Source organism: Carex rostrata, chromosome 4 (genome assembly GCF_964058835.1).
Source record: "Carex rostrata chromosome 4, lpCarRost1.2, whole genome shotgun sequence".
In the NCBI taxonomy this organism is placed as follows: domain Eukaryota; kingdom Viridiplantae; phylum Streptophyta; class Magnoliopsida; order Poales; family Cyperaceae; genus Carex; species Carex rostrata.
In genome coordinates, this window is record NC_135921.1 from 5,911,529 (window position 1) to 5,935,764 (window position 24,236).

Genomic DNA, 24,236 nt, shown 5'->3' on the forward strand with positions numbered 1-24,236 from the left:
GAAATTAAAGAATATCACTAATTAGTACATTTTTGGACTAAATTAGTGATTATATATTCTGAATATCACTAAATTAGTAGTTTTTTTGATGCAAACCCTAAAAATGATAAAGAAAGGTCCAAAAGTCCATGAAGGAAGACTCGGATCGCGAATCTGAGCCCGCAAATGGCGAAACAAATCATAGATTTGTTTTGCATCCAGTTTTGGGCTGTGGAGTTCCTGTCAAAATTTCAGCCCGATCCGACGGACGGATCAAAAGTTACGCCCCTTTTCGTGAAGCATGCGCAGGACCATATTGCATATATATGTCTTGTATTGTATGTTTTATATATGTCTTGTATTGTATGTTTTATATATGTCTTGTATTGCGCAGGATCAAAAGTTACGCCCCTTTGATGAGGTTATTCACATAAAACTTTTATGATTAATGCAAAGTATTTTGAATTTTCTATATGTCTTGTATATATCAATATCAATATTTATGTTTAAATTTATTTGTATGTTTTATATTGTATGTTGGTACCTGTCGTACCTGGTGCAAATTTAAATAATAAAAGAAATTTCAAAAACCTGACAAAATACTTTCTGCGACCGGTTTTGACTATCAACGACCGGTTTTTCCGGTCGCAGAACTATTTTTCTGACGTCAGCAAAAATCAACAGCGACCCAAAAAAATTGGTCGCAGAAAAAGTATCTGCGACCGGGTGACGTCTTGCTGTGACCGGTGACGTCATCAGGAGAGTATTTGCGACAATGCTTTCTGCGACCGGTCTTTCAGCGACCGGATTTTACTTTCAGCGACCGGAAATAGTATCTGCGACCGGCGCCTGGACTTTCTGCGACCGGTTTTCCGGTCGCAGAAAGTCTGTTTTGCTGTAGTGAAAGAGGGGCCATGATTTATTATTTTTGGCCCTACGTTCACATTTAATGTTGGAGATTTATGGAAATACCATAAAAAAACAAGTACAAGAACAACAATAATAATTAGTGTATTGAAGGCTGGTTTATAAGGCCTCTCAAGTTATTTTTACTAAAGATTGAAGTTCAACTCAACTTTTTTAATATTCACAAAAAAAATGTATTCAGATTTTGAACCTATAATCTCCCACACGGAGGACATTGTCTTTGCCAAGATCAAATAATGATGGTTCTCAATGCCTCTCAAGTTAGAAAGTATTAATACTATTACCTGATGAACTTGTGCTCTGATATGTACTACAAATGATTGTTCATCACCAGAATCACTAATTTTATCATCGTTGCTGCCGTCGTCGTGATCAGCATCATCTGATTCAAGATGAGAGACGGATGTAAAACGTACATGCTCCGTCTTTGAAAATTAAATCTAGATTAATGTTTACAGATATAATCTAATATGCCTAACATTTTCAATTGAAAGCAATTATTTGGCATTGAAAGGTACTCTATCAGACATGGAAGAGGTACTCCATTAGACATGGAAGATTTTGCGCCTACTTTATTCTTATTATACATGTACAGATATCATGATTTGTTAGCTTGTCTTGGAATTCATCATGCAAATTAATGAAATAAAAAACAGAGAAAAACTCTAGTCTGCTACCAGTATTGGGATCGTTAATTTGACAGACAGGAATACGATCGAGGTGCACTCAACAAGATTTGTTCATAATTTTGTTATCTTTTTGGTAATTTTGATCTGACGAAAATGTAGGAGGGAGATGTAAAAGAAAATTCTGCGGGACCACAAGTACAAATGGATATTTTTTTTTAATATTTAGAATTAATAAACTTGATACAGGAATCAAGTCCCAAGGAAGTGCATGCGCAACATGAATTCCAACTTAGAGCATGAAGTACAAATAATGTAATTCTTTAGGGGTGTCAATCTTGACGCTCTAGTACAAATCCTAGTGCTTAGAAAGTGAATCTTGAAGGGGTCGCTTATCATATAATGTGATTCTTTAGGGGTACTGTCAATTAGGGGTGAGTAAATCGCTCATAACTCGTGAGCCGCTTATAACTCGCTCATTAAAAGTTCGTCTAAACTCGCTCATTTATCCGATCATTTAAACTCGCTCATTTACTTAATGAGCGAGCATGAGCATGACCCAACTCGCTCATAACTCGCTCATTAAGCATTTGCCACATCTAATCCTTGCCACATTTAATCCTATGTAATTCTGTGTAACATCAACCTTGCATAGTTTCATATTTGATTCTGTGTAATATAGTGAGCACAATGTAACATTTAATCGTGTGTAATATACTAATATTCATAGTTTCATATTCATTTTTTTTTGTAAATCGGCAGAACCAAAACCTCCGCCTAAATCCCAAAACAAGTAATAGTCATAACAACTCTCTCATTTAAATGAATTATGACAATTTGTTAGATTTTGTTATAATGACTTTTAACAAATTTTGTTATGCGTGGGCACACTATATAATTTTTTTTTGAGTCATAAGTCATAACTCGTGAGCCGCTCATAACTCGCTCATTAAAAGCTCGCTCATTTACAACTCGCTCATTTATCCGCTCATTTAAACTCGCTCATTAACAACTCGCTCATTTACTTAATGAGCGAGCATGAGCATACCCTAACTCGCTCATGCTCGCTCATTAATCACTCCTACTGTCAATCCTCTACTCCCCATCCAAACAAGGTGTTAGAGTTCCAGCAGCTTGAAGCGCCACCTCTAAAAACTTACAAAATGCACGTTTTCAAAATACAAATTTAATCACTCAAACCTCTAACATATTCAAACTGAAAATCTTAATAAGGTATCGGACTGAATCTAAACATCCAGGTACCATACATGATCCTCTCTTTTTTTGAGTCAAAGGTACCATACATGATCCTCACTATAAAAAAGAAAAGAAAAGAATCTAAACCTTAAATCCTCACATCCAGGTACCATCCAGGACTGAATCTAAACCTTGAATGACTCGATTTACGTCTAATGAATATTGTTACAGTTTATTTATATGGTTCCCTTGATAATGTTATTTATATGAAAATCTATGAAGGATTTAATATGCTTGATGCATAAAAAGTTATCGAGAACATTATTAAATTAAATTAAATAAATCGTTATATGGATTAAAGCAATTTGGACGCATGTGGTATAACTACCTCAGTGGATATTTATTGAAACATAGATATACAAATGATACAATTTTTTCATGTATTTTCATGAAAAGATATGGAAATAAATTTGTTATAATTACAGTTTATATTGATGATCTAAATATCATTAGAACTCCTGCGGAGATTCCAAAAGTAATAAATTATTTAAAGAAAGAATTTGTGATGAAAGATCTTGATAGGACACAATTTTTCCTTAAAATTACAAATTGAACATTTGGAAAATGACATTTTATACATCAAGAAAATTACGTTGCAAGAGTGCTTAAATAATTTTATATGGACAAATCAAGCACTTCATTTCTTGTGAAATCATTAGATGTGAACAAAGATATTTTTTGTCCTCGAGAAAATGATGGACAACTACTTGGTCATGATTAGTACAATATACGCACTTATAGATGTATCTTGTTGGAGATAGAAGACCTAAGAGTAAAGCTAATATATACTTAAGTGTACCGTACTCTTAAGTTTAGGCCGTTTGATTTCTTTAAAAATCGTGCTTTCACGACTTTTAAAGAATCTGCATGACTTTTAAAGAAATCGAACGGCCTAAACTTAAGAGTACAGTACACTTAAGCGTATATTAGCTTTACTCGAAGACCTAATATATCATTTGTTATAAATTTATTAGCAAGATATAGTTTTTCTCCCACACAAATATATATATTAGAATGGAATTAAATATATACTTCGCTACCTCCGACAAAATTTCCAATACACTAAGTAAACCAAGATTGCGTTTGTTTAATTAAGAACTATGATTCAACACATTTATCATACATGTGGCTTGTCTTCTAAAGAAATGATCCTGACAATTATATATAAGAAGATAATACTGCATGTATTGCTCAATTAAAGAAATGATACATTAAAGGAGATAAAGTTCTTAATATTAGAGTTCGTTAACTTAAAGACCTTGATTAATGTTATTATGAGAGTAAGTTAATATGCACTATATTTTTTCTTTAACTATGATTTTTTCACAAGATTTTTTGATGAGATTATAATTAAGTATTAAAAGAATAATATATTTTTTTCCCAGTAATGTTTTAACGAGACAAATTCTTATAAATTCTTATGTAATAGACATTCAAGATGAGTGTTATAAAATTAATAGTTATAAATATTCATTTGTAACTCTTTCATTTTATAACTTTTGACATTAATTACCACAATTCATTTCTCCATTTGAAACTTCTTTTTCCATTTATTATTAAAATTAATTTATATGACAATTTACAATAGATATATATAAGTAAAGCTTTGTAATTTTGTAGTATTATACACATGAAAAATATATAAATAAAGAGATAACTATTTTTTACATGTTTTTTTTATTTTTTTATATTTACTTATTTTTATTTTAAAACACATAATATATTTCTCCGGTTTTGCAAAATTTAAGGTAGGATGCGGTTTCTCCGATATCTAAAAATTTAAAGCCTTCGGGCCGTGAATGTACCCACACAAAAAAAAAAAATCTGAAAATTTGAAATTGGTCACATAGGTTGAGACGTTGAGTTGACTTCTTTACATGATATCTTGCAAGTTTTCAAGGAATCCGATCTTCAAATAGAAGAGCAGAATCCTGCTATTCAAAATCTAACCATTTAATTTATTTATGCACGAATCTCAATTCAGATGAACAGTTAGATTATGAATAGCATGGTCCTGCTCTCCTATTTAGAGAGCAACGGAATTCAGCGCGTTTCTAAGAGGCCGTGTAATTCCAAGATAATTGATATAACTGGTTTTTTAAGATTAATTTAAAAGTTGAAAAGGGCAGATTTCAGCTTCAAAAGTTGACATTGATAGATATGACTATTATAACAGAATTTTATAATGTGCTTGCAGATCAAATAATCGATCCAAATCGTTTAACATGATGAATATATTAAAATGTTCTTGCAGATCAAATTTTACTCTTTTATTTTTATTTTTTTACTATTTATTAAGATGTGTACAAAAATTCAATGGTTCGAAGACAATGATTTTGTAAAATACTTAAAAAATAAAAAAAAAATGTAAAATTTGATCTGCAAGCACATTTTAATATATCCATCATGTCAAACGGTTTGAATCGACTATTTGGACTTTAAAAATTTTAAAATATAAGATGTAATTCGGTGTTATCAAAAAAGGACTACTATACACTACTATAAGAGGAGATTATTTTTCCTTATGCTAATTTCGTTGTAATTTCTCTTCTTCTTTTTTCGCTGGGTCTCATATTTCAACACACCAAAACAATAATTTGCTTCATTCAAAGGTTAAAGCCAGAATATTTTTCTCGAACCTTTTTATTCCTTATTCTGCTAATTCATTGTAATTTATCTTTTTAAAAATGTGAAATTAGAAATGATTTTTTTTATTTTCTAAATTTATTATGCCTATATATTAGATATAATTAATCTATGTTGTTAGGTCGTTTTTTTACCACAATGTTCCTGGCTTGAAAGATGACGGGATCATTTTTGCCCTTTTAACTAATTTTTATTGTTTTCATACGCTAAAATATGAGATTTGACTAAAAATATTTAATTGGCAGAAAAAATAGGATTTAAGTGTAAGAATTTTTTTTCTCGTCCTTTAATGCAGGATGTGAATGTTTTGTTATTATAAAATGTATGGCAAAAAAAAAAATGAAATTAGAACTAATTATGTAATATTCAGATAGCCAACATCTTTTGTACATAATGGGGTCTTTTGTAAATAATTAAAGGCGAGAGACGTGTTTTTCATATTTATTTTAAAAATTAGTTAAATGACAATGCACTAATCTTTATCCCCGAGATGAGGGCTCGAACTCTTTAACTCTTTTCAAAATCTTCTGCACATTTGCTCAAGTATAGAATATATATATTTTTTTTCATATCATAGAATATTTTTTATTAACAATTAAATTTTACAATCTATATAATTTAACAGATAATAGGCATTTTTTCTCATAACCTGATCATCTCAGATAAATCATATCGTATTCGATAATCATGACAATAGTGCCAAAGTACGTAGTGCTAATATGCCATCTTTAATTATGCCTTTACCCGAATTTTTTTAAATACCATAATAATAAAAAAAAACACTCTAGATTTAGGGGATTTCCACGTTTACCCAGGCTGCACAGCCAATCTACAGCCCATTTATGGGGGGCCGCAGCTTGGCTTAGAGATCCTCAAAATTTGAATATATTCAATATTACAGTGCATTTTTTGTGCTTTTGGGGGACCTCTAAGCCAATTTGCAGTTTCGATTGGCTGTGGAGCCCGGGTAAATATGGAAATCTCTCAAATCTAGATTGTTTTGGTTTATCTTTTTTTTTTGTGTGCTATAAATACAAATTTCGGTGCCTTTACCTATTCTTAATTTTGTATTTCTTGACACAATTTCTAGCAAATTTGAAATTTGAAAAAATTATCATTTTAAAAAAAAAGTGGTCCGAATATGTCTTGAGAAAATTTATCTTACGAGTTGTGAAATCCAAAAAATTCCATGGGTTTCTACCCCATTTCTGCAATAAAATCCGGTGGAAATCAGGATCTTGTAACACGAAGTGTAACAGAGTTTACGCAACAAGGAATCCGAATATCTTACCTATCTCACTACAAAGGATCATTATTAATTATCAGTGCCAAAAGTCCTACTCTTTGCGCCGTGCAAGGAATAGCCATTATCCCGACAGGTGGTCCCCACAAATGCATCCCCCTTGCGGGTCCCATATGTCAGTGCCTCAGTGATGACTACAGAGTGCTCCGGCAGCACTCCATCTATCGATCTGCCTCAAAAATGTCAATCCGGAGTCTAGACGAATTCGTATCCTCTGAGATATCTCAAACTTTGCGTGACTTTATTGAAAATCCCAAACGTTTGAATATGTTCTGCACGAATCTCAAAGCACACATAGTACTGACCCCCTACATCACCCCGAATAGGCACCGGACACATCGATCACGCAAAAGTTGAGATATCTCAGAGGATACGCACTCAGTCTAGACTGCCTCCCTTTACGAGTTCGGATCTCCTAAAGTAACAATTTTTTCGAGTCTATATCGGGACCATCAAATTAAAGGGACTCAGAGCGTTCCACCTCAGATTGGATTGGGCCGGATTCGAATCGGACGGTCAGGATCTAAACTCAAAAACTGGGTTACTTTAGCGGATCCGGACCCCTCACTTTACTTCTAATCTATTTCACTAAGGGACAGTTTGGCAACAAAAAATTAAGCCTCTTTAAGACTTAAACCGCTTCCTTTAACTTTCTTAGTTGCTTAATCCTACCGAACACCGGTTCCTTAGCGCGGATTAAGAACACCTCTTTTAGCTTTTTTTTATTCGGACTTTACGGCACTCATATTCCTTTAGCTTCTTTAGTCTTTATTCACGGATTAAGACAACTGAACATCGACTCCTTAGCACTCCTTAAGTTCTTAATCATTTGTTGCCGAACGACCTCTAAGTACCTCAAATTGTGTAATCAAATTCTACCCGTTCATTATTTATTGGGCTGGGCCAGATTTTAGCGGATTCTAATCGGACGATTTATTTTTAAACTCAAAGTATAAGGTAATGAAGAGCATTAGGACAACTTTACCCCACCAGGCCACCCCCACCAGTCCACCACCACACTAGTCTTATTAAATTTGAACCTCGCCGTTTACTCTTCTTCAAATCACCAATTTTGTTTTTATTTTAATTAAGGGAAAATTTCTGCTGTACCCATACAAATTTTTGAAATAGCCAATATCCTCATAAATACACAATAATAGCTAATATTCCCATCAAAACTTAACAATCTTTCTTTTATCCCCATCTAATTATTTAACTTTTTATTTAATTATATTAAAATTTGATTTGACAAAAATACCCTTTTAATTTTAACGTGATTTTTGTTTCTAATCATCTTCTTCATCCCTTTCCTGTGCTTCATGCTTAATTGTAATAAAAGAACGAGATGCATTTTAGTTTCATTTTCCTTCCCTAATTACCATATGTCTGTATTCTCTATTATTTTTTCTCTTCCTCTCTCCAGGATTAAATGGCAGAGGCCAAAACAAAATGCATTTTTCTCCTAACCACGAACTCTCTCCTCTGCCTCCAGCTCACTCGACAATAACCTCACCGCTCTTTGTTCAACTTCTACACTGTCTCCGATCAGTTATTAGGTGCGCTCTGAACCTGGAACCGCTCCGACCCTTCTCCACATGCCACGTGGCTCGGGGTCACATGCAACGGCGGCCGGGTCATGCGCTTGGTACTTGAAGACTTGAACCTGACCGGTACAGTTGGCTCTGTCCCAGCTTGACGGTCTCAAGGTAATTAGCCTCAAATCAAACCTGTTATTGGGTACCATACCCGATTTATCCTCTCTCTGGGCTCAAGGTTTTCTTTCTCGCTTACAACAATCTTCTAACTCTATACCCGCTGTTGTAAGAGATAATGTCTTAAGAATTAGATGGTATATCATCTCATTCGCACTTTAACGTCAAGTTGGGGCAATTAGCTGTTATTAGTATTGTCTCTCTATGGAGAAATATATTGTCTTAACGGAGAAATATACTGTCTTAAGTAAAATCTTTGTAAAAATCCTGAGATCCTGAGTAAACAAGTAAACCTTCGGCAGTTATATCATCCCTGATTCCAATTCATTAGCAGCACAGCACCTCAATTGTTGTACAGAACACCTCTATTTGATATTAGAAGGGTATATTGGTCAAATAATATTTAATATATAATTAAATAAAAGTTAAATGATTAAATGGGGATAGAAGAAACTTTGTTAAGTTTTTATGGGATATTGGATATTATTGTGTTTTTATGGGGATATTGGCTATTTCAAAAATTTGTATTGGTACATCAGAAAATTTCCCTTTAATTAAATGAACCAGGCTCTACTGATCACTCAACGAAAGTCAAAGAAGAAAAATGGCGCAGCTGGATTCTCTCATTGGCACACTATTAAATTCGCCTTTTCTCACTACGCAAGGGAATCTTCTCCTCTCCTCCTCTCCTTATAAAAGGTGTGCACTTTGCCCCGTTTTACCACTCCACTTTGCTTGATTGATTCTCTCTCTTTCTATCTCTTCCTCGGAATTCCTATCTTTATATCTACTTAGGAAGCTTTTGCATTCGCTTTTGAAGCAATTCCTTTTCCAGGTAGATAATTTCTTTGTAGTTTGGCGCCAGTTGTGGTGTTTTTTTGTCGCAGCATGTAATGTCTGAATATATTTTATATCCTTTTATTCAGTTTACTGGTTTACTGTTTTTCTTTTAATTACCATCTCAGTTTTGGTGGAAACTAAAGTTAAATTGTTCGATTTCAGTTTGAAAAATGAAATTTTAGGCTGTGTGCTTCGAAATTTGCTTTTATTCAGACATGTTTTCTCTTTCGCTTGTAGAATTTTGGAGACATACATACACCATGGTTTACGATACTGGTGTAGCTGAAGCTCCAAAGCAACAGGTAGAATAATAAATTAATTATATATTCTCCTTTTGAAAATTCTCCTTTGAAGTTTGGTTCTGACTGTTTGACTTGATTATTTATTTATTTATTTGCTTTGATAGGGTAAACCTTTTGCTATTTTTGTGTGCTGGTTACTTGGAAATGGATCTCTTTTTGCATGGAACAGTATGCTAACAATCGAAGATTACTATGTCTACCTCTTTCCTGTATGTGTTATGTTTTGTTTTCAATTTTTTTTATGAGTGAGTCTATGGTACTATGCATATCACGGGTTGTTACCATGCTACGGCTCTATATTCGATTTTTCAAATCCTAACGGTCGATCCGAACCGTTCATCTTGTTCTCCATATTAATATGTGTTTGGAGACCAAATTTTACATTTTTTGAAAATTTTTTACTATTTTTTTAGATATTTAGAAAATCACTTGATCTGAAAATTCTGGACCATCCAAAAATAGTGATTTTCAATAAATCTAAAAAAATAGTAAAAAAATTTCAAAAAATGTAAAATTTGGTCTCCAAACACATATTAATATGGAGAACAAGATGAACGGTTTGGATCGACCGTTAGGATTTGAAAACTCGAATATAGAGCCGTAGCACGGTGCCAAATCGTAATATGCATAGTAACATAGACTCACTCTTTTTTTATTTTTATTTTGCTTCTGTAATTTATTCTCAGTTTTCCTATATAACCCTATAAAACTAAGAATTAATAATATAGGACCTTTGATCCCGGTCCCGGTAAGTTGGATAACTTGTCTATCATTTATGAAAGTTTAAATTTACCAGACTACCCCTAGATAGAATTTGATGACTATAAGGAACACCTATACTATTTTTGTTAAAATTACCATTCTACCCCAAGCTTGAATCAATTGCCCATGATACTGAATATTAAAATTACCAGAATAGCCTCAGCTAGAATTTAATGATCAGAGGGAATGCCTAATGTCTTTATTGAGAAGTTTGTTAATGCTTGGTTTACTTTTTATAATCAATATTAATTTTCTGGAAATAATGGAATAAACTAAAATTTGCAGAACTACCATCCAACAAGAGTACTGACAGTAGTGTACCAACCTTTTGCTGTCACTACAATTGCAATTCTCGCGTACCGGGAAGCGAAAAGCAATACCCGTCAACGCAACTTGTTTGGTTTCATTCTATTTTTCTTCAGCACACTTGCACTGGTCATCGTAAGATCTTGTCTCATCTCATCAGTACCATTAAAATAATTAAAATTTCGTAAATGCCCCTGTGTTGTTATGAAAATAAAGGATAAGTGTTATGATTATCAGTTCCCAATACTAATGAACTGTCAACTTGAAAATCAATGAAAATAAAGGATAGTTTGAGACCTCTGCAAATTCTTACAAGTTATTTTGATTTTTGTAAAATATTAATTTGAGTTCATGATTTGTGTTATAGTTGGATGTGGCAACTGGAAGTAAAGGTGGAATTGGTCCTTTTATCGGCGTGTGCATCATCAGTGCGTGCTTTGGTGTTGCGGATGCTCATGTGCAAGGTGGCATGGTCGGTGATCTCTCCTTCATGTGCCCTGAATTTCTTCAGGTACCTTTTCTTTTAATGAGTCAAATTAATGGATCCTGTTATCTATTTCTTTCCTTTGAGTGAGGTTATGGTGCTGTGCATAGCACAGATTGGTCCGTACTACGGATCAGTATTGTCGTTTCCAAAGTTTAAATAGTTGGTCTGGACCGTTCAAAGTGTTATTTATTTTTGAATTGTATTGTAGACTAAACTTTATATTTTTTAGAATTTTTTTTTACTATTTTTTTATATAGGTAGAAAATCTACCTTTTGAAGGGTCTGGAATTTTAGATCAAGTGATTTTCTACCTTTCTAAAAAAATAGTAAACTTTTTTTTAAAAAATGGAAAATTTGATCTACAAGTTATTGAACGGTTCAGATTGATTGTTTGGATTTTGAAAGTAGAGATACTATCTATCTATTTCCTTTTGGTTCATTGAGTAGTTTTCTTGCTTCTCTGTGTTGTGGAATTATAGTCATTTATGGCGGGCCTGGCTGCGTCTGGCGTGCTGACATCAGCACTGAGACTAATAACAAAAGCAGCTTTCGAGAATTCTCAGAACGGTCTACGCAAAGGAGCTAGTATGTGCAATGAAATATTTTTTATTTATTTATTCTTTTAAAAATAGAAATTCATTTATTTTGACTATCACAATTAGGTTCATTCATTCATCCAATGATGCCACTTTACTGTCAAGTGTCAAATGATGCACAAAAAACCTTTAATTTTGCAACAAATCCGACTTTTTTTTATTACAAAAACAGATGAATTACTAGATGAAACAAAAATTTGAACTGCTATGTATCTTGTTTTTCAGTGCTATTCTTTTCTGTAACATGCTTCTTTGAGCTGCTATGCGTCTTTCTATATGCATTTGTATTTCCCAAAATACCCATTGTGAAGCATTACCGCATGAAGGCTGCCTCTGAAGGGTCCCTAACCGTCAGCGCTGACCTTGTTGCTGCTGGCATCCAGCACAACTCTGACAATGCGGTACGCAAATTTCACACATGCCCCTGAAATATGTTGAAATGACAATTGGACCCTGAAATAAATAATGTCAAGCATGTCTAGCATCCCTACATATTTTAATCATGTATACAAACTACTTTTTATCCTATAAAAACATTGGTTTTGTTCATATGTCTTTTGAGAACCTAAGGAATTATTTTTGCTTTTTTAAAATGGAACTGTCTTTTGCATTTTAAAGAGTTTTCCTTTAATTTTTCAGGCTGAAGAGGATCCGAAGCGTTTTGAACGTTTATCAAGCAAAGACCTGTTTCTTCAAAATATGGACTATGCCATATCGCTATTCCTTATCTATGTACTAACGTTGTCTATCTTCCCTGGATTCTTGTCCGAAGACACTGGGTCCCACAGCCTCGGTTCATGGTGAGTTTTCCTTCTTTTATTATTTTCAGAATTCTACTTTTGATGTTAAATAAGAGTGAGGCTAATTGGTCAGTACTACAGAGTACAGATTTATCTTTTCGTTTTCAGATTTAAATATGAAACTGTACTTGTAGACTAAATTTTATACTTTTTAGAATTTTTACTATTTTTAAATAGGTAAAAAAATCACTATTTTTTATTAATCTAGAATTTTTTAGATCAAGTGATTTTCTACTTATGTAAAAAAATAGTAAAAATGTTCTAAATTTAATTTGCAAGTACATTTTTATATGGAATCATGTTGAACGGTTCAGATCGATGTTTTGGACTCCGAAATGGAGATATTGATCCATAGTATAGACCAATATGCGCTATGCATAGTACCATAGCCTCACTCTTATTATAATAGATCTTCTCCTGTTTTATGTTTCTTTTGAAAAGTATTCCCTTCAAATTTGTTGACTTAGTTTGTAAATGTACCACTTAGGTATGCACTGGTACTGATTGCAATGTACAATGTGTGGGATTTGATTGGCCGGTATGTTCCTCTTATTCCAAGCATCAAGTTGACTTCGAGGAAGGGCATCCTCATCGCAACTCTTTCCCGCTTCCTGTTAATTCCGGCATTTTATTTTACTGCAAAATATGGAGACCAAGGCTATATGATCCTTCTCACTTCCTTTCTAGGGTTGAGTAATGGTTATCTCACTGTGTGCATTTTTACTGAAGCACCTAAAGGATACAAGGTACTATTTTCATGACTAATTCCTTAGTTAAGACCAGCAAGGGTAAAATAGTCATTAGTAAATAAAAAAAATATCAGTCGGTACAGTCTGGTATTTGAGGTATAGTCATATTTTGTTTGCTGCAGTTTGACTTCCCAAAAATTGTTTCGTCGTGATTTTAGGAATTTAATGAAGTTGATATATTGCAAAATATTGTTCAATATAAAAAAAAAATTTAGACGTGTTCGTAATAATTATAAAATGCATGTAGCAAATTTTATTCAATTTAGAATTTGATCAGTTATCCATCATAAATTCATTATAAGTTTATAACTCCTTTTTCACCATTTAATATTTTAAATTATTTAATGGAAGGTTGAACAACTATAAGACTTGTTATTTAAAACATAAAGAACACATCTGCAATTTTAATTTTCTAACTTAAATAATAATTTTCAAAGATATTAATACATAAACATCAAAGTTGAATGTAAGCTGTAACTACCCACATTAACTATGTTAAATGATATAATATTTTGAATTTTTTTATAGGGACCGGAGCAAAATGCACTAGGTAATTTGCTGGTGGTGTGTTTATTAGGAGGTCTTTTCTGTGGAGTTACTCTTGATTGGTTGTGGCTTATTGGCAAAGGCTGGTGATTTATAAAGGCGCACGCAAATGCGGTTACTTATCGGCGCCCTTTCGTTGCTATTGTAATTTTTGTACTGTTGTTGATTGCATTCAAAATTAGCTGCTGCATCTAAAGCAATTGGTAGGCAACAAAAGCTTGTTGGAACAAACTATCAAAAAAAATTAAATGTAATTGAGTTGATTATTTTTATTTTTAATTTTTTTTGGATTTTTTTGGGCTTTATGATTAAGTGTCTTGGAATGATTATTCTCTGTGGGAAAGATAAATTAAATTAAGATAATTGTTAAGGGTTTGATAGTAAGACAAAATTGAACCATAATATAGCTAACATAAATCTTATAAACAAATAAAATATGTCCAGAGTAAATCCTAAATTAACCAAAAGTGAACTTATATTTTTAAAGAGACTTTATGTTATTTACAAATCGTGTCTATCAGTGTTGTAAAAAAAATCCATTTATATCGATTACGGAATCGGCCGATTAGTAGTTCGCGGTAATCAAACTGTCACGGATTTTTCCGATAAATCGACGGATTATTCTCGATTATTTATGATTAATCATTTGACGGTATTATGTCCATTCAATAACTGCATATCGTTATTTACAACAGTGGTGTCTATAACTCAAGTTTTTATTTATAATTATAACTGGCGATTGACAAAAGATATCAAATAAAAATATCATTGATGATCCTAACCTTTAACTTTATACACATGTACATATCTATAGTCACATCACATATAATCCAAAAGTCCAAAAGCTCGGCGAAATTAAGTATATGATATTCTGATGTCAAATTTAGTCAACCTAGACAAAGACAGCTCAACCAACCAGCCTTTGCCACCTAATTTTAGTATTAACACTCGTTTCTATATATAACCCCAATTCCTAATGTGAACACTTTCGAAAAAAAGTAGGGTTTCTATTTTCTGATGTGAACCCTCTGATGGCGGACTCAAATTATAGTAAATGCATATTTTTTGTACAATTATAAACCATAATTTCCAATGTAAGCTCCAATATAATAATAGGATCATGTATAAATTTATAATACGAAATAATATAAATATATAGTTTAAAATAAATTGTCTTTCGAAATGAAAATAATATATTAATTATTGACATTTGAAAAAAAAAACATAAATTTCACAAAGAATATTAATATAACTTAGATCAATCATTACTATGAATAACAAAATGACAAAATAAAACATGAATGAATAGTAAATATTAAAAATAAGATTTATGATGAGAATGACAGATAGGCACATTGCACAAGATGATAAAATAATGGTGAAGTTATTGACAGAATATTTTTTGCTTCATGCAGCGCATATACAATATGGTTAAAATAAGGTTGTATATGATTTGTGCGCTACATGAAGTAAAACTGCTATGTTAATATCTTTACCCTTCAAAACACACGATTCAAGCATGGCGAATTAATGAATAAAAAGCGCTAGTATTCTATTTCTCGTGCGCACATTTCCGAAAATAAAAGAGCGTGCATTTTCTATTTATAAAATATTCTCTTGTTTCAACTGCCACGAACTCGTATCCTCTGCATTAACTTAAGAGAATAGAGAATCTTTTGAGTTAATGAATCCTGACCATCCGATCTGTATTAAGATTCGTGTAGACTACATCCGCACTAGTATAAAGGGCCCCTATATCATAATCAGGGGCCGGATTGACTCCGTTTAAAATCAGACGGCTGAGATTCATTAACTCAAAAGATTCCGTTTTGAGTTGATGCAGAGGATACGCGTTCAACTGCCATGAGTTAAATAGAGATGTATCAGAATAAATTATCTCAAAAATAGATTCTCTGCTTTTCACATTGTTTCGTTTTATTTATTTAAAGGGGATTGATTCTCCTCTTCATCACCTCTCATCTCAGCTCTTTCCATACGCAGGTGCGTGCTCTCTCTCTGTACGCGCCTTTTTGTAATTTTTTTCTTTAGAATTAGTAATTCATACTCTTTAATTCTCTTTGAAAGCTATGGGTTTTTGCGCTTGAGCAAGTTCTTTGGGGTTTTGTTTTGAATTTCATCTGAATTGCTGAAATGTAGATGAATTTTAATGTAAATTTGCTATGTTCTAATTGTTCTCTACTGGTACTGGTATACTGTAAATATCGAATTTGTGCCTCCTCCGTTTTAGTTAAATTCTTGTAAAATTGACAAAAATTGAACTCATGCATGATGAATTTAACTTATCTCTTTTGTTAATTCAATAATTTATGCGTTTTACTTCTTTTTTTAATTAAATAAAGGTTCTTGACATAATGGCGGCCATGGGTAGCCTTGAAACAGTTAAAGGAGATACAAAAGAGGTACACATTGCTTAAGTTTTATATTCTTTTCTTTTTCTGACATTGTCTGATTTTTTTTCCATTAGCTAATTTAATAGTTTGTTAACAGAGAAAACTTTTTGCAATACTTGTTTGCTGGTTGCTTGGAAATGGATCCCTTTTAGCATGGAACAGTATGCTAACCATTGAAGATTACTACTCAGCTCTCTTTCCGGTATGTGTTATTTTCTAGTGCAAAATAAAAGATAGTAAAAGTTGTTCTTTTTCTTTCACTGATAATTTCCTATAAAAAGGAAGGCAACTGTCTTATACAATCAATGGTTACAATTTCTGGACCACAACTAATGCCTGTTTAACTCTTATGGGGAATTTCATGTATACCCCTCAAAAAAACTGAAAATTACGTATTCCCCCCTCTAAACTTCATAAACTCACAAATTTACCCAATTTATTGATGTTTCTATTAAAAATTTCAAATTCATAAAGTACCCATCGAGCTACAATTTCTTGGCCACAGCTAATGCTTGTTTGTTCGTAAGATCTATTATTGTTTGTTTTCTTATATATTGCTGTCTGTGTTAACATTTCTGAAAAATTGGACTATACTAAATTGCAGAAATTTCATCCGACAAGAGTACTCACCATAGTGTACCAACCTTGTGCCTTGATAACCATTGGAATTCTAACATACCGGGAAGCAAAAGGCAACACACGTCTGCGTAATTTAGTTGGTTTTGTGCTATTTTTTGTGAGCAGTTTAGGACTAATCATTGTAAGGCATACTCTAATCATATATATTTATCATTCTCTAATCTACAAAAGAAAAATAAAAAATATCTGCACATTTACGAATTGAGAGTTTCACATTTGAATATAAACTAGTTAGTAAATTGAAAATACTATCTTTGTTTCTTCATTTCAGATGCTTGATGGTTGTTGGAATTAGTAAATGGAATATAACATTAAAAGGGCTTAATACTTTTATTTGTGTGTGTGTGGGGGGGGGGGGGTTGTCATTGTTTTCTGGTTAACACAATTCTAAAACCAAATGACTACAACATCTGAAATTTTTTCTATTGGTTAACTTGTACCTAACTAATTAGGGCTCTTCAGAAATTTCTTGATAAGTAGGGATGCTTCTGTAAACTTCCTAAGTATTTTTACTTTGTAAATGTTAGTATGTTCTGATGCCAATATATTTGAAATTTTATTACATAGCTGGATGTTGCCACTGGAGGGGAAGGCGGCATTAGTGTCTTTCTTGGTGTGTGCTTGGCCAGTGCGATCTTTGGTGTGGCGGATGGGTTTGTAGAAGGCGGTATGGTTGGTGACCTTGCCTTGATGTGTCCCGAATTTATGCAGGTACTCTTTATTAAATCTAGTAAATAAATATCTCTAATTATTTGCAGTCTTGCAATAATCCTACTAATTAGTTGTTTTTCTTATTTTGTAATTGTGCTATAGTCATTTATGGCGGGTCTGGCAGCATCAGGGGTGCTGACATCAGCACTAAGAATTATGACAAAAGCAGCCTTTGAAGATTCCCAAAATGGCCTTCGAAAGGGCGCTCGTATGTAAACCAAATTATCTTAAATTTTGTAACTAAGCCTTAGTTTGGTTAATCTTTTGTCTGAACTTACCCTTAATTAGCGGATTACACTTTATTAAGACATTTTTAGGCCTTTACCAGGTCCAACTTACACAATCTGTTCTCTTTCTCTTTTACTATCAGGTTCAAAACAATCAAATAACAATATGATGCAAATGAACAAAATAGAGATGTGGTCTAATCTAACTTTTTTTCTTTTTAATTTACTTTTGTTTTTTCAGTTTTATTCTTCGCCATAACATGCTTCTTCGAGCTGTTATGTCTATTTCTATATGCGTATGTATTTCCAAAAGTACCCATTGTGAAGCATTACCGCATGAAGGCTGCATCTGAAGGATCTTTAACTGTAGCTGCAGACCTGGTTGCCGGTGGGGTCAAGCATCGCACTCAGTCCCAGATTGCGGTTCTCTCTTACTCATCTTTCATCTCTTCATTAATTAGGGTCATTATTAGGTACACCCAGTAAAATGTCAAAATTATCACCAAAACCCTCTATGTCATGCTTCTACCTCAATGAAGCATAGATATAGATAATATCAGTTTTGCTGTAAAGATAATTGAAAAATGTTTTTTTTTCCTACCAATCGACAAGTTATTTCAGAAACAAATCCTTTGCTTTCGATGTCTGCACAAGTGGTGTAGAAATAAGTATGCATTTGGTGTTACAAAAGAAATTAAGAGAGTTTGGTAACTTGAATTATTAATTCACACCAAATACTGCTTACTGTGCATACATCCTTTAAAAAACTAAGGATGAGGCACCTTGCTAAACTTGTTTCTTGAAGGATTGTTTAACTTTTTTATTTTTTTTATTTTTTTTATTTTTTTAGGCTGAGGAGGACCCACAGCTTCTAGGACGTTTATCAACTAAGGATCTATTTCTCCAAAATATAGACCATGCGATCTCACTTTATCTTATCTACGTATTAACACTATCCATCTTTCCTGGATTTTTGTCAGAAGATACTGGGACCCACAGACTCGGTACATGGTTAGTTCTCCTCTCTTTTAGAAGCAATTATTTTCAATTAATTAGGTGGTGTATTATAATTAAATAGTTTCCACATTTTATTTGGCTTAGAAAATTTCTTGTTTTATTTTTTGTACCACTCAGGTACGCGATAGTACTGATTGCCATGTACAATGTGCTGGATTTAATCGGGAGATATTTGCCTATGATCGAATGCATAAAGTTGACTTCCAGAAAAGGAATTATGGCTGCAACTCTTTCTCGCTTCCTCTTAATTCCTGCATTTTATTTTACGGCAAAATACGGCGACCAAGGCTGGATGATCTTTCTTACATCCTTTCTAGGGTTGACAAATGGTTATCTCACTGTGTGTATTTTCACAGAGGCACCAAAAGGATACAAGGTTAGTTCTCACAGGAGTAAAATGGTCATTTTCAAAATACTTTCAAGATCAAAATTTCAATTTACTCTGTGTGTGTGTGTGTGTGATGCTATGAAGTATGTGCTAGTCTAGAGATGATTGGTGCATCATAGTACTATTATTCTCATTAATTTCAAATAGAAGCGCCAAAGATTGGTCAGGTTGAGTTGATGTGATGCCAAATTGGGTTTGTGTCATTTGGGTTTCCTGGTCATTTAGGTCAAATTAATTCAGAGGTCATGTTGCTTCTTAGTCTGGGGTAACTCAAATGAGATTGAAGGTAAGCTCTGGTATTTGAGTTTTTTTTGGTTTATTTCGGGGCATTCGAGTTATGGTTGAGATAATTTCAGACTTTTTGAAGTTAACCAGCTTATTTCTCAGGTCAATTTGAATTGAGCTTCAAGCCTGGTTTAACTGGGGAGTAATTTTGCTTTTAGAATCGATTCCTGTCGAATCTTACTGTGGAATGCAGATTAGGTTGGTCTGGGTTTAGGGTTTTGATTAGAACAACCTAAAGGTCTGGTCAGGAACTCGGTGTCATGTCAAATTTACCTTTTCAGGTCAAATTTTGGCTTTTTTTGTTACAATGGAAATTTGTGTGAACTATGCCCATTGTTTTCATGCCCCAATCATGCCTCACATCCTTATTTCTATTTTCAAAGTCCAAATAGTCGATCCGAACCGCTGATCTCCATGTTAACATGTTGGACAACAAATTTTATATTATTTGAAAACTTTTTACTATTTTGTAGATAGGTACAAAATCATTGTTTTTGGATGGTCTTGAACCTTCTATATAACAGTGATTTTGTACCTATCTAAAAAAATAGTAAAAAATTTCCAAAAAAAATATGAACTTGGTGTCCAAGCACATTTTAATACGGAGAGATCATGTTGAGTGGTTCGGATTGACTATTCGGACTTTGAAAATAGAGATAAGGATGTGATGCATGATTGGGGTACGAAAACAATGGGGCATTTTTATCCTACTACTGAAATTAGCATCTCTGACAAATTTTTCAAGTAACTCGTTTGAATGATGTAATTATTTGATTTTACAGGCACCGGAGCAAAATGCACTAGGTAATATCCTGGCTCTATGCCTGTTAGCTGGTATTTCCTCTGGAGTTACGCTTGATTGGTTGTGGTTAATCGGCAAAGGCTGGTGATTATGGCCTAAGCACAGCAACATTTTTCATATTATTTCATTTAATGGGATTGGTGAACTCACGCTTGAAAGTGTTATATCATGTTCTTTATTAAATTATATAGTAACTCCTAGTCTGTAGATTTAGCAAAAATTAGTGCAAATAAGCTTTTGTTCGAATGAAATTTCTTGTGCAAAGTATCTTGTTTTGATTTTTGAATTACACTTCTGATTTTAAAGTGCATGTTATTCTCTGTCGGAGGAGCACACACGTGTGTGTGGTGTGGAGACATTTAGTAATTACATTTTCCATGTTTTTTTACTATTTTTCATGATTTTTTAGTTGACCGTAATAATTTTTAAACTTTGCGGCTAATTAGTCTAAGAGAAATTCTAAACAAAGACCACTAACTAATAATGTAATTTTGATATAGTAGCTTATTGGTACCTAATTCAAGGGTTGCTTAGAGACAAGCAAGAGGAAGAGCATTTCTGGCAAAGCTGTTCAATAAATGTGTGATTTGTGTAATTGAAATTTGAATGGTTATCTGTGAGTTTATTGATTCTGGAGTAGGTTTTGAGGTTTTGTTTGCTACTTTTTTAAATAGCTTTTTTTTTTTTAAATACCAGCATTGGCTGTCGGGTTCAGTACCGAAAGAAAATTACATCAAAAGCACATCAAAATGATGCTTTAGTGATTTTGCTGTTTCATGAGTTGTGGATGCTGGGCACTTATACATACTGGTACAGACTCTTTGGCTACCCTACCATTTACTGAGACAAAAGTATGTTACAGGTAAATTGTACGTTACCCAGTATCTGGCAACCCTGCCATTTACTGAAACACAAAGGATGTTCTTTTTAGTTTTGGAGTGCCTTTTATTTTTGTTCTGTGAATTGTGATTCGTATCAGTACTGTTTTTTGTTTCTGTAATGTAAGGGAAATTTAAAGCCACTTTTGCGCTACTTCCTTCAAAAAGAGAAAAGTCAACCTTACCCATGTATTCTTTGGACTCAGCAGTCGTATACTTGTGCTATTTTTTTGTATAAAGTTTCTTTTCAGAGTATATTGTACTGTTGAACCTGAGTTATCCTTTCTGCAATTTTCGGAATGATCAATATTATTTTCCTAAGAAAGCAACTGGTTATAAAAAACAGATCCCAACAACAATAATTTTCCTAAGAAAGCAATTTGTTATACAAAACATATCCTAACGACAGGGATGAAATCATAAATTTACTTCAATTGAGGCTGAATTTGATAAAAAAAAATAAAATATTCAAAACATATGTAGAGCTAGAATTTTATCAAAAAATACACAAAAAATTTCAAAAAAAATAAAAAGTAATCATAGAATTCATATAGTCTGAGTAAACTCAAAATTAAGTTTCAATTAGGGCCGTCTATTAAAGATTGACACAAATTTTAAATATGTACGCTCCTTATTAATCTTTCGAGTGAATTCCAATCAGCCCCGTTGATTCCACCCGTCTAACAAGTAGATTAGTGATTTGTCAAATGTACTTAAATCATGTAATTTACCTTCTTTAATTTTAATCATCCAAACAAGTAAAAGGAAACGGAAGGAAGCTAGTTATTCTTCTCTCAATAATTATCCGAACAACAAGAGGTTAGACACGTTGGCCTGGGTAAAGATTTTTAACAAAGCAGTTTTGGCTTCATGCAGTGCACGGACTATAAAATCAAAATAGTTCTATATATGGTTCGTGCGCTGCCTTAAACCAAAATTACTCTGTTAAAATCTTTAATCCGTTGACCTGTCCCCTCCTACTCTTCATCTCCCTTCTCCTCCTCCTGTGAACAAAACAAGTTGTAACTTGTAAGAAGTAAACAATATAATATGATCAATCAGGCATGTCAACTACCAATTATATATTTGACTCTAATAAAACATTGTCCTGTCAAGAAACTACATCCTGACAGGTATATTCACACTGCAAGAATTGAAAAATACTAAAACAACTTGAAAAGAAACTGTTTTTTGGAGCAGAGTCAGTGAATTGCCACATAATTTAATGATCTCAACCTGCCACAGAAGATCCAACCCGTATATGCTTACAAGCTAGCTCTTCGCTTGTATTTGTGGAAAAAAAGAGAAAGAGAAGAAGAAGCTGAGAGGAGACTAAAAAGAGAGAAAATTACTCAAAAAAAGAAAGAAAAATGGGAGAACCATCAGCAATTTATTCATCATCTATAGAGGAATCTCTCATTAATCCCTCTTGTAATAATAAGATTAAGGCCAGAACTAAGGTTGATCCCTTGCTGTGGCACAAGGTTGCTGCCATCTTTGGTACTGCTCATTTCTTTCATCCAATTTCTAATTTTTGTTCTTCGATAATCTTTTCTTATCCTTAATTTTCAGCAAGAAAATTCAGTTATTCCTTGATTAATTGTAAATTTAAACTCTCAAAATAATGAATTAGGTATTGCTGGCCTTGGCCTTGGTACTTATGGTTTCCATATGTACCACCCTCAAGATACTTCTTTTAAACAGGTGTGTCAATTTCTCCTTCCTGGTTTCCTTGAAAATATAATTTTGAAGAAAATGATGAAAAAAAATTATTTGAATGGTCTCTCCCTGTTAAATTCATGACTAAATAGTAATTATTTGGAGTTGATTGAAGGTGTGGCAAATTGCAAATTTATATCATCTCACACACACAGCTGCCTTAGTCGGAGCTCCGTTGACCCGACGACCTCACATTGTTCGTCTCCTTTTTCACTTCTTTTGTCTCTAATTTCAAGTAGTTTAGCTTTAAGTTTACTAAAGATTTCTGTCATTTTAATTGCAGTTTGGAGCGCTTCTGGCTGTCGGCATATTGCTTTTTTCTGGAGGGTAAGCTGGAAATCTCTGCACAGTCAATTAATTGTAATTTCCACATATTGCTGCTTAAAATTGATTAAACTTGCAACAAAATTAATTCATGTAAAGAATACACTTTCATTATATACACCTTGCTCTGACAAGCCTATGCTCGTGTGTTATTTTCAAAATGTAGAACAAGTCTACAACTTCTAATTAACAAATTTGGTTAATAAATACACTCGAGTCAATTTGTTCAGGTGTTATACGGCTGCCTATTTTGAGAACAAGAAGTACTCATCAACGGCTCCGTTCGGAGGTTTTGCACTTGTCGCCGCCTGGGCAAGTTTACTTTTCTAAAACTGGTGTCACTGCACTTAACAATCAAGTTCAAAACATCATGCCTTTGTATTCGCCTCGTTGGCAAAAATAATCTTTGCTGTATATATGTTTCTTCGAAGTGTAACTGATGTAACTGTATCAAACAATGATGTTCATTCAATAATCCTGCTTGTGTATTCGCATTGTTAATAGAAACATGAGTGAGGATATTGTACTAAGCATACGGCATATTGGTCTGTACTCTAGATCAATATCTCCATTTTGAAAGTTCAAATAATCGATCTGAACAATTCAACATGAATCACACATTAAAATGTGCTCATAGATCAAATATCACTTGTTCTAAAGATTTTAGACTAGTCAAAAGAAGTAATTTTCTACTTTTCTAAAAATATAAAAAATATAAAATTTAGTCTACAAGTTTATTTTCAGATGAAAATTACATTCAACAGTTCAGACTATTTGAACTTTAAAAACAAAAACATTAATCCGTAGCTTCTAATCATATATTTGCTCCCATTGATAAGATTTGCAGAATAATACATGTTCCAAGTGACTAATCGAGTAAAACCAGGACAAGTTTTGTCAGAATTTCCTCTTACATCCAATGTTCAAATTATAAAGTCAAGAAAGCAGCATAAAGTCTAAACTCCATTTTCATCGTCTCAATTCCTAAAATTTGTAA

At 33.1% G+C, this 24,236-nt stretch overlaps 4 protein-coding genes across 8 annotated transcripts in view; all 4 read left to right on the forward strand.

The window, feature by feature from the left end:
* LOC144552869 (putative GPI-anchored protein At4g28100) overlaps positions 1 to 24,236 on the forward strand; it is a 66,743-nt gene that overhangs the window by 40,009 nt on the left and 2,498 nt on the right. The gene's annotated exons all lie outside the window — the stretch shown is intronic.
* Positions 5,638 to 20,569, forward strand: LOC144552866 (equilibrative nucleotide transporter 3-like). Of its 3 annotated transcripts, none has more exons than XM_078300883.1 (10): positions 5,638 to 5,642; positions 16,197 to 16,258; positions 16,347 to 16,451; positions 16,854 to 17,009; positions 17,456 to 17,599; positions 17,702 to 17,807; positions 18,068 to 18,249; positions 18,677 to 18,837; positions 18,961 to 19,219; positions 20,299 to 20,569. In XM_078300883.1, the coding sequence occupies exons 2-10, from the start codon at positions 16,211 to 16,213 to the stop codon at positions 20,404 to 20,406; spliced, it is 1,269 nt and encodes a 422-aa protein (XP_078157009.1). In that variant the 5' UTR covers positions 5,638 to 5,642; positions 16,197 to 16,210; the 3' UTR covers positions 20,407 to 20,569. The 3 variants fall into 3 exon arrangements, with proteins under 3 accessions (XP_078157009.1, XP_078157008.1, XP_078157010.1); XM_078300882.1 differs by lacking the exon at positions 5,638 to 5,642 and adding an exon at positions 15,720 to 15,839 and having other exon boundaries at positions 16,199 to 16,258; XM_078300884.1 differs by lacking the exon at positions 5,638 to 5,642 and adding an exon at positions 15,796 to 15,870 and having other exon boundaries at positions 16,199 to 16,258.
* Positions 9,084 to 14,101, forward strand: LOC144552867 (equilibrative nucleotide transporter 3-like). Of its 3 annotated transcripts, none has more exons than XM_078300887.1 (10): positions 9,084 to 9,149; positions 9,528 to 9,592; positions 9,697 to 9,801; positions 10,640 to 10,795; positions 11,028 to 11,171; positions 11,627 to 11,732; positions 11,969 to 12,144; positions 12,383 to 12,543; positions 13,031 to 13,289; positions 13,821 to 14,101. In XM_078300887.1, the coding sequence occupies exons 2-10, from the start codon at positions 9,551 to 9,553 to the stop codon at positions 13,926 to 13,928; spliced, it is 1,257 nt and encodes a 418-aa protein (XP_078157013.1). In that variant the 5' UTR covers positions 9,084 to 9,149; positions 9,528 to 9,550; the 3' UTR covers positions 13,929 to 14,101. The 3 variants fall into 3 exon arrangements, with proteins under 3 accessions (XP_078157013.1, XP_078157012.1, XP_078157014.1); XM_078300886.1 differs by lacking the exon at positions 9,084 to 9,149 and adding an exon at positions 9,177 to 9,285; XM_078300888.1 differs by lacking the exon at positions 9,084 to 9,149 and having other exon boundaries at positions 9,410 to 9,592.
* On the forward strand, positions 22,496 to 23,727 carry LOC144552871 (uncharacterized). Its single transcript, XM_078300895.1, has 5 exons — positions 22,496 to 22,696; positions 22,830 to 22,900; positions 23,031 to 23,111; positions 23,199 to 23,242; positions 23,470 to 23,727. Exons 1-5 carry the CDS (start codon positions 22,567 to 22,569, stop codon positions 23,567 to 23,569), a joined length of 426 nt encoding a protein of 141 aa, XP_078157021.1. The 5' UTR covers positions 22,496 to 22,566; the 3' UTR covers positions 23,570 to 23,727.

Bases quoted from the DNA above. Each gene is read 5' to 3' on its own strand.
- LOC144552867 (XM_078300888.1), top strand. From the start codon at position 9,506: ATGTTTTCTCTTTCGCTTGTAGAATTTTGGAGACATACATACACCATG. The intron at 9,593-9,696 runs GTAGAATAATAA...TTGCTTTGATAG, and splicing joins CTGAAGCTCCAAAGCAACAG to GGTAAACCTTTTGCTATTTT. The intron at 10,796-11,027 runs GTAAGATCTTGT...TTTGTGTTATAG, and splicing joins GCACACTTGCACTGGTCATC to TTGGATGTGGCAACTGGAAG.
- LOC144552866 (XM_078300883.1), top strand. From the start codon at position 16,211: ATGGCGGCCATGGGTAGCCTTGAAACAGTTAAAGGAGATACAAAAGAG. The intron at 16,452-16,853 runs GTATGTGTTATT...ACTAAATTGCAG, and splicing joins ACTACTCAGCTCTCTTTCCG to AAATTTCATCCGACAAGAGT. The intron at 18,838-18,960 runs GTTAGTTCTCCT...TGTACCACTCAG, and splicing joins ACCCACAGACTCGGTACATG to GTACGCGATAGTACTGATTG.
- LOC144552871 (XM_078300895.1), top strand. From the start codon at position 22,567: ATGGGAGAACCATCAGCAATTTATTCATCATCTATAGAGGAATCTCTC. The intron at 22,901-23,030 runs GTGTGTCAATTT...AGTTGATTGAAG, and splicing joins AAGATACTTCTTTTAAACAG to GTGTGGCAAATTGCAAATTT. The intron at 23,243-23,469 runs GTAAGCTGGAAA...CAATTTGTTCAG, and splicing joins ATATTGCTTTTTTCTGGAGG to GTGTTATACGGCTGCCTATT.